Source organism: Pyrus communis, chromosome 6 (genome assembly GCF_041283825.1).
Source record: "Pyrus communis isolate YQ-2024b chromosome 6, ASM4128382v1, whole genome shotgun sequence".
NCBI classification, from domain to species: domain Eukaryota; kingdom Viridiplantae; phylum Streptophyta; class Magnoliopsida; order Rosales; family Rosaceae; genus Pyrus; species Pyrus communis.
Window position 1 is genome coordinate 4,282,720 of NC_142570.1, and position 9,385 is coordinate 4,292,104.

At 39.1% G+C, this 9,385-nt stretch overlaps 1 protein-coding gene across 2 annotated transcripts; it reads left to right on the plus strand.

Annotated features, from left to right (window-relative positions):
• The first annotated feature begins 372 nt into the window (after window positions 1–372).
• On the plus strand, window positions 373–5,571 carry LOC137711030 (M phase phosphoprotein 10-like). Of its 2 annotated transcripts, none has more exons than XM_068450225.2 (13): window positions 373–2,190; window positions 2,315–2,367; window positions 2,647–2,827; window positions 2,941–3,051; window positions 3,161–3,298; window positions 3,612–3,680; window positions 3,785–3,826; window positions 3,962–4,030; window positions 4,236–4,307; window positions 4,404–4,457; window positions 4,585–4,726; window positions 5,120–5,194; window positions 5,274–5,571. In XM_068450225.2, the coding sequence occupies exons 1-12, from the start codon at window positions 1,525–1,527 to the stop codon at window positions 5,176–5,178; spliced, it is 1,656 nt and encodes a 551-aa protein (XP_068306326.2). In that variant the 5' UTR covers window positions 373–1,524; the 3' UTR covers window positions 5,179–5,194; window positions 5,274–5,571. The 2 variants fall into 2 exon arrangements, with proteins under 2 accessions (XP_068306326.2, XP_068306327.2); XM_068450226.2 differs by having other exon boundaries at window positions 2,944–3,051.
• Window positions 5,572–9,385: the final 3,814 nt, after the last annotated feature.

The following is a 9,385-nucleotide window of genomic DNA, read 5'->3' on the forward strand; positions in this document are numbered from 1 at the left end:
GTAACTAATAGTTAGGTTCGATTATCGTTAAATGAGAATTTGAATCATATTATTGCTAGTCAATTGTCAGGCTAAGCCCATTTTTTTTCTTTTAACATAGATAATATCGTTTATTAAAAAAAAAAAAAAAAAAAAGTTGATTCTCTCTTTTGACCTTGGTTGTAACTGATTTGAGCACCCACTCTTCCACTCGGTTTTGGTAGATGATTTTTGCGTTGTATCGAGACTGAGGACCATTTGTATAAACCCTCCGGATAGTTTTTTTTTTTTTTTTTTTTTGGGCTGTTTGACAAAAAAAAAAAAAAAAACAAAATACTAATTAAATACTATTTGGTAAATTTCTTCTTCTTTTTTTTTTTTGGTGAAAGATGCTAGATAGGTAAACTTATATAGTTTTTAGTTAGTTGTATGCCTCCTTTAATTATTGAGTAAATTGTAGCAATGTTCCTTCAACTTTAATTAAATTGAAGTAATGGTCTCTCAACTAAAAATCCATTATCATTGGTCTCTCAACTTATCAAAATTTGTAGCTATGGTCATTTTCGTCAACTTCGTCATAATTTTGTCAAAATAAGTTATGTTGGAAGGATTATTGCTACAATTGGAGTCCCTCAACTAATCAAAACGTGTATCTATGGTTCTTTTTGCCAACTTTGTCAAAATTTTGTCAAACTGAGTTATGTTGAAAGGACTATTGCTACAATTGGGTTAAAGTTTGAGGGATCATTGCTCCAATTGAGTTAAAGTTGAAGGACCATTTCTCCAGTTGAATTAAAGTTAAGGGACTAATGGTAATGGATTTTCAGTTGAGAGACCATAACTGCACGCTTTGATAAGTTGAGGGACCAATGGTAATGAATTTTTAGTTGAGGGATCATTGCTACAATTTACTCTTAATTATTTGCACCAGTTGAACTCGGAACTCCTCACTAGAGAAGGCAAATCGTCACGCAGACGTAATAACTTTGCTTTATTAACGAGTTATAAGATTCACTTGCATCGATGGTCGGAAATGATTCATTGCATCCTAAGGAAGTCACTCACTTGTGTCAGTTGTGTGTGAGTGATTGGTTGTGCATATTACTTCTCAAAAGAAACAGCCTTAAAATCTCATTTTAACATTACTAAGAGAAATACTACTAAATCAGAAGATTATTTATATCTCTTTTTTTTTGTATTTTTTTAGTATTTCAGTATTACTAACATATAAAAAGATATTTATCACGAAGTATGGTGAATTAAATATCGACATGTAAACAATAGCTACTCCCTCCCATTTAAAACCCGGAAATGGATATTTTTCGGATCCATTCTATCAAATTTACCAAATCAAAGGATTCGGTATTTGAAATTTAATCCAACGGGATCACTTTTTAAAATTATAATAGTTTTAACCGTTAGATCAAATTTCAAAGAGTCGGATTCGTTGCTTTGGTGGAATGGATCCATTCCTAAAACCCTAAACCCCTAACCGGTTGTCAGAAACAGAACACAAATCCAAAAGCTCGCATTTTCGCTCCATCTATGGCGTTCAATAACGATGCCCTGAATTCCCTGAAAGCCACAGAACCGACGCAGCTACTTGCGCCGAACCCCGCCCTCTCTCAAACGGCTCGAGCCGCCCTGCAGGGCATCTTCTCCTCTATCTGGCCGTTCACGCCCAAGTCGCCGTTTGACCAGCTCCTGGTCGACGGATTCGACGCCGAGCAGATATGGCAGCAAATCGACCTCCAATCTCAGCCCCTCATCTCCACCCTCAGCCGCGATTTGAAGCGGTTTGAGAAGAACCCGGAGGAGATTAAGACGCTGAAGGTGGTCGTGGAAGGGGAGGAGAAGGTTCTGGAAGCTCAGAGCCAGGGTTTGAGGGTTAAAATTGGGGGCGTTGACGAGGAATTGGATGGATTTGACGACGACAGTGACGAGGAGGAGGAGGAGGAGGAGGAAGAAGGTGAAGGGAGTGAGAGTGAGGAGAGAGATGGAGAGGAAGAAGAGGAGAGAGAGGAAAGTGAAAGTGAAAGTGAAAGTGAAGGGGGATATAATAATGCGATAGAGGACGGATTTTTCAAGATAAAGGATTTGAAGAAGTCTTTGGAGGAAAGTGAAGCAAGGGAATATGGGCTAGATAAGACTGATAAGAAGAAAAAGAAGAGAAGGGATGACGACGACGATGAGGATGAAGAAGATGAGGGGGTGAGGATGTGCTCGAATTTTTATGTTGGATAGTTTGTATGGTTTTTGGTCTGAGAATTTTGCTGATTTTGAAAGCTTTTGTCTTTTTTTTCGGTTTCTAACTCGATTCATTTCGTCATTTTAGCTTGGAGACTTAGACATTGACGATGATGAGGATGACAAAGACAAGTTTGCAAGGTGCTACATTTATCATTTCTCGAATTGCTTGGTTTTCGTTTCTATGTTTATTGTACCATTGTTGATTATATGACTATGGATCAATCAGTAACTGATTGCAAATTTAGGGTTCATCTGGAGTTGTTCATCGGGTATACCATATACCGTATATGGTGTATATTTCGTTTTAATCAGTTGTCTGTGCATCCATTATATGTTATTCATCTGTGGATATGTATTGTGGGAGTTCATGTATCCATTAGCATATGCTTAAGCTTAACTTTTGCTTGTGTGCGACAGATATGAAGACTTCTATGGAGGAAAAAAGGAAAAGCGTTCTACACGAAGATCAAAATTGATTGATGAATCAGAAGATTTGGGGACAAACGACGGAGAAGAAGATGAACAAGACGAGGAGGAAGATGATCAAGATGAAGATGATCAAGAAGAAGGAGATGAAGATGAACAAGAAGATGAGAAGGTACTTGCAAACCATGTAGTGTAACGGAATTTGGGAGCATGGTCTTGCAGTTGTAGATTCTTCATATTTTCAAAAGGAGTTTCATCTCATTTATTTTCATATTTTTAATATAGAAGCAAACAACTCTTTCAACCCATGAAAAGAAGCTTAAGAAGCTTCAATCCCAAATAGAAGAGATGGAAAAAGCAAATTTGGAGCCAAAAAGCTGGATCATGCAGGGAGAGGTAAGTTTCTGAAGTTCTTTTTTTGCTGGACAATAGTCATTTTAGTTATGTCATGATACCATGTATCTTTAAGTGAATTACATATAACAATTGTGGCTTTGGGAAACAGGTAACTGCAGCGACAAGGCCAAAGAACAGTGCGCTAGAAGTTGATCTGGATTTTGAGCACAATGTTAGACCTCCCCCTGTAATCACAGAGGAGGTTACAACATCAATTGAGGATATAATCAAGAAAAGGATCGAAGAGGTAAATAACATCTTTAGTGAATGCATTCCGGGGATTTGTTTGTTTATCATATTTTCTTATCTAAAATGTTCTGTTCAAAGTTAGCTATTTTTTTATGAATCGCATTTTGATCAATCACCTTTACTGGAAACTTTTCCACAGTTTATATGGATCCCTATAAGTCAGAAAAGAAATTAATACTCATGTTTTATTTGCAGGCAATTTTTATTCCTTCTGTCACCATTTGATTTATATTGTTGCTTGTTTCTTCTAATATGTGTGTGTGTGTGTAGAATACAACCAGTTCTAAATCTGCACTTAATATCTTTTATAGGGGCGGTTTGATGATGTTCAAAAGGCTCCTACTTTACCCTCTAAAGCACCAAGAGAACTTAAAGAGTTGGTCAGCATTATTCTTTTGCTATATTTGCATTCTAATTTCGATCCATTGTTTCTTAAATGAAGCAACTTGTTCAGTTTGTCTGATCCTTTTTGTTTAATGTATAGGACGAGAATAAGAGCAAGAAGGGTCTAGCTGACGTCTATGAGGTCTGGTTCTCCTGATGCAAAATGCATCACTTGATAAGCTGCCCAACATGCTTCCAAATTTTGATCTCCTTAAGCTGGATTTCCGTGCATCTAATTGAGATACATAACAATCCTTTGTTTGTCAATTTTCTGCAGGAAGAGTATGTTCAAAAGACGAATTTGGCTTCTGCTCCATTGTCATTAACAGACAAACAGAAGGACGAGGTGCATGCTTTTATCTTTGTTCTCCTATCTTTTGCTGTTTCATTTGTGTTAATAGTTGAAAATTAATTTCCTTGTATGCACACGTGTGTATACTAATATATGGTGTTTGTATGAGTATACTTTGAGATTTTGTTCTACATTTTGTATCCTTCTCTGTTCCTAAAGATGCTAATTCACTAACCTTGTGGTCATTATCTTTTATCAGGCAAGCAAGCTGTTCAAGAAACTTTGCTTGAAGTTGGATGCGCTCTCTCATTTCCACTTCAGTCCAAAACCTGTATGCTTCTGAGTCATAAAATTTATATTATATGCATGCATTGTATACTTTTGTAGTTTGTTAATTGCCAGGTTTGATATACGCTATGTGGCATAGGTTGTCGAGGATATGTCGGTACAAGCCAATGTCCCTGCTCTAGCAATGGAAGAGGTAATGTGAACTCTACAGTTTCTTTATAAAAATAAAAAAGTTCTCATGAATCCCTTGAAAGTACTACTTTTTCTGCTATAAAGTTGACAATCATAACTGAAGTATGTGATGTCTCTTCATTGGGCAGATTGCACCTGTGGCCGTGTCCGATGCAGCAATGCTAGCTCCTGAGGAAGTGTTTTCCGGCAAAGGCGACATCAAAGAAGAAGCAGAGCTTACACAGGCAGAGAGAAAGCGGAGGAGAGCTAACAAGAAAAGGAAATTTAAGGGTAAGCTTGGACAGCAAAAGTTAGATTACCCTCTCTTTTCTTTTCTTCTGTTTTATGGGGAGAAAAAGGGGTGATAAGTAAGAGTTATGGCCTTACGGGAGCTCAAACCTAGGCATGCCCCACGAAAGGGGTAGTTCGGAACCACTAGCGTCCCCATGCGTATCCTAGAGGTACTAGTGGTTAGGAACATTCGACTCTTTTGGCCAGATGATAGCTCAGTTCCACACAAACTGAATAATCATCTGGTCAAGTGAATTACTGTGGGAAATTATGTCTAGGATTGTTTTCCAGTTGGACGTGTTGTAGCAATTATTTTACTCTTGTAATGTATATCTTCTTGTTCATCCCACTTTTGTTACCAATATTCACCTTTAATTGTGGACAATATTACAGCTAGGGAAGTAAAGAGGGCGATGAAGAAGCCCCGGGGCAGCCTAGAGGATGTGAAATAAGCCGTTATACAGCAAGGTGCTCTCAACAAACGAATGAAATTGCTTTTGTAGTTTTCTTGTTGCTTTTTCGGCTCTAACCGTTCTGTATATTGCAGCCAAGGAAGGATAAGGGAAATGGTGGTTAACTCAACCCACGCCGTGGTCGCGACTCATTGATTGATTAGAAAAGAAAAGAAAGAAGACAAGGGTTAGGGGGAGTGAGCGAAAACGGCGTCTTGAGTTCTCTGGTTGTAACGACTACCCATCTGCTAAACAATTTCTATGTTGCCGAATTCGGTTTGGGTGGATTGCATCGGATCTAAAATAGCTCAAAGTACAAAATTGTAGTTTAGACTTTCCATGTTGAAGAAATCGGGACATAAATCAATTTTACGAAGAATATTGCATTAGGTAGTTAAAGCTTTGTACTTTACATATACAGCTTACCTGCCTTTGAGTTGTTCAAGCTCTTGATCCCGACGTTTGAGATTCGGTTCCTCATCTTACAGATTCAGTTCCGTGCGAAAGATCTCTATCCCTTCTAAGAATGGTTTAAATTCGTAGAGCCTGGATTTTGTGTCTCCGAGGTCGGGTTTAAACCGCTCAAGTCTTGCCCTTCACTTGTTTGACGGCATCATAGGGCACCCCAACGGTCTCTTCTAGTGTTAGAGCTGCAGCCCCTTGTGCACCATTCAACTAGAGCGTCAGGAGCCCTGCCAACTGAAGCCTATGCCACCATAACCTTGAAATACCGGTAAAAGAGCGCTAGTAACAAAGAGAACTTGATGTTGAAGCAAAGTATGAAAATAACATGCCTAAGCTAAGCCTTTACTATATTCTTGGTGGTGCTATTCACACGACCACTTTTACTTCTCAATTTTCGACTGTCATCGATTGAATTGAAGATCATAGACAAAAATTAACAAGGATGTATACGGGGAGTTCAAAATCTAACCTAAGTATCATCGTATAAGAAAATAAAAAGATTTACTGCATTTTACACCCTCAATATTCTTGGTGGCAATTCACACGCCCACTTTTATTTCTCAATTTTCGACTAACATCGACTGAATTGAAGATCATAGACAAAAATTAACAAGGATGTATACGGGGAGTTCAAAATCTAACCTAAGTATCATCGTATAAGAAAATAAAAGATTTACTGCATTTTACACCCTCAATTTGAGAATGTTTCAAAATTGACCATGAATTTTTTATTTTTCCATTAATTTCCGTTTCCTAATTGCTCTAAGGTTTGGAAATTCCTAAATATTTCCTGATTGCTCTAGGACCTTAGTATTATAAATCAATCTCCAAACTGCCGTTGGGTCTAGCTCTAGATCACTCAGAATTCACAGGTTCATTAAAATTGTGAAGAAGATGACGGTGCAGGAGAACAATGAGGGCTGGTTTTTGTTTATGTAGATGGATTTGGAGCTACTGCATTTCGATATTGGGAGATTATTGCCTATCGTTCCTGGAAGGTCGGCTATGGTGAGGCCTGAGTTTCAAGTCGTGAACAAGTATCGACTCCCAGATGGTAGTACAACAACGCCGATGGACCTGGCTTATACGGCGGTGGATGACCGTTTATACATGCTAGGCGGTAAATGGTTCGAGGGTAGCAGCTAGAACGGTACAAGCACAGGGAAGCAGTAGCAGTGGGGTAACCTCGAAGTTTATGAGTGTACGCTTGAGGTTGGTGATGGTCCGAAGACTAATCCCTTCCTTGTTTGCAAGAGAAACGACATTTTGAGTATGACGGGTCACAAAATCAACCCTATTGTGATCAACATTGACCACAAAATCTATGTCTTGGCCAGGACGTTTACCGGAGTCGTGGAAGAACACTAGTTGCCTTTTTCGAGGTTTTTGATCCCAACACTGGGTCGCGGAGGGTTCTGCCGAACATTCCTTCCATTGACGGTCCTTTAAACGCTACTTATATCTATAAACACTTTTCTTAGGGCAACAAGATCGTTGTAACATCCATGTCTCGTGCCATGCCTATTCAACCCATATGTGGACATTTGTGTTGTTTAAGCTCATATGTTTCCACCACCTCGATGCTAACGGAGAGGACAAGATTATCTGAGACGAACATTCGAAACAACACTACTCGTACATACATCACCGGGCCAGCAGACTCTAGGCGGCCCTCTACACCATCTTTGCCATTAGTGTCTTCGTCTTCTTAGGTATACGATTCTTCCAATGAAGGGAATGTTCGGCATAACCCTCCACAACCTAATGTCGGGATCAAAAACCTCGAAAAGAGAGCAGCCAGTGTTCTTCCATGACTTCGGTAAACGTCCTGGCCAAAACATAGATTTTGCAGTCAATGTTGATTACAAAAGGGTTGATTTTGTGACCCGTCATACTTGGAATGTCGTTTCTCTTGCAAAGGAGGACAAGATCGGTTTTCGAACCATCACCGACCTCGAGCTCACACTCATAAACTTGGAGGTTACCCCACTGCTGCTGCTACTTCCCAGTGCTTTTACAGTTCCAGCTGCTACCCTTAAAACATTTACTGCCTAGCATGTATAAATGGTCATCCACTGTCATATAGGGCAGATCCATCGGCGCTGTTGTACTGCCATCAGGGAGTCAATACTTGTTCATGACTTGAAACTTGGGCCTCGCCGTAGCCGATATTGCAGGAACAACATGCAATAATATCCCGATATCGAGATGCAGTAGCTCCAAATCCATCTGCATAAACAAAAACCAGCCCTCATTGTTCTCCTGCACCGCCATCTTCTTCGCAATTTTAATGAACCTGTGAATTCTGAGCGATCTAGACCTAGACCCAACGGCAGTTTGGAGATTGATTTATAATACTAAAGTTCTAGAGCAATCAGGAAATATTTAGGAATTTCCAAACCCTAGAGCAATTAGAAAACAAAAATTTGAGAAAATAAAAGAGAGAGAGAGAGAGAGAGAGAGAGAGAGAGAAATGGCATTGGGTTCTGCTCTTTGTCCTCCATCCTCCAACTGAATCACTTAGCAGTAAGGAAGGAAAAAAAAAAAAACCAGAAACAGTGAAAAAATGGAAAAAAAATCAACAAAAACTGAATAAAAAGCTTGTAATTAACAATTAAAATTGTGAGATTTTGATCAAGAAACAACTTATAGGAGACGATGGAAATAGTGATGGCAGCGGAGAGCTAAGGTGGGCTTTTGCTCCTCCCAAAGCAGCTTGCTTTTATGAATTATTGTATTTCGGAAGGAAAGGAAAGAGAATAAGTCTGAACCTTTGCGAGGGGAGATTTGTTGATGCGGATAATTGTGTTTTTCTATCGGCTGCGGTGTTCTATGAGAGTATGGGCTTTTTATTGGGCTTTGTATTATGGGCTGAATTTATTTGGACCCACGATGGGAAAAGAAAGGCTAAAGAAACTCTTGGCCCAATCCCACCCGCTTTCTTCGAATTGATATCCAAAGATTTCCTGTAAAAGGATGGTATGATGGTTTATTATAGGTTTTGGGGATATGAAAAGGATGAGCATGAGCATATGGATGAGCCGGAACATGGATAGCGTAGTGTTTCGAGCCAGCAATGGTATGAGGAGGGCTGTTATGAGACTTTTGAGGTCTGGGGCGACATAACTTCATATAAGAAAAATTATTTGCTATCATATGTAAGACTTCGATAAAGTTATACTTTAGAAAATCACTTCGAACTCAATAATTTAGACACGAAAAAAACTAATTTATTTTGTATTGAGAGAAGGGAACCAAAAAACCTTGGGCTTACAAGTAGATTGATGATGAGTTTTTTCTAAATCCTAAGGGGGCACAAAACAAACATGAATGGACCAAGTTGATATCATATATAATAAAACAATTATCAACATACTAACCCCCAAAGTTTTATGAAAACTAATATAGCATAATATGTGGTAAGTTTTTCTGAAAACCCTAGCATGACATAAAACATCTCATAAAGCATATCTTGTATATAGTGTAAATCACTAGTGAATGTCCAGTTTCACTCCAGGCCCTATGCCCGCTTCCCGTCCCTGCGCCATAGCCAGAGGAAATTTCTTCAGGCCCTATGCCAGCTCCGTGTCTCTCAGCCCGTAGCTAGAGATTATTTCTCCTGACCTTATGCCAACATCGTAAACCTCGCCCGCAGCCGGAATAGGGACTGCTAGGTAAGTACAAAACCATTGAACATAATCTTTCCAAACATAGGTACATATATCTCAAAGGCAACTTCATA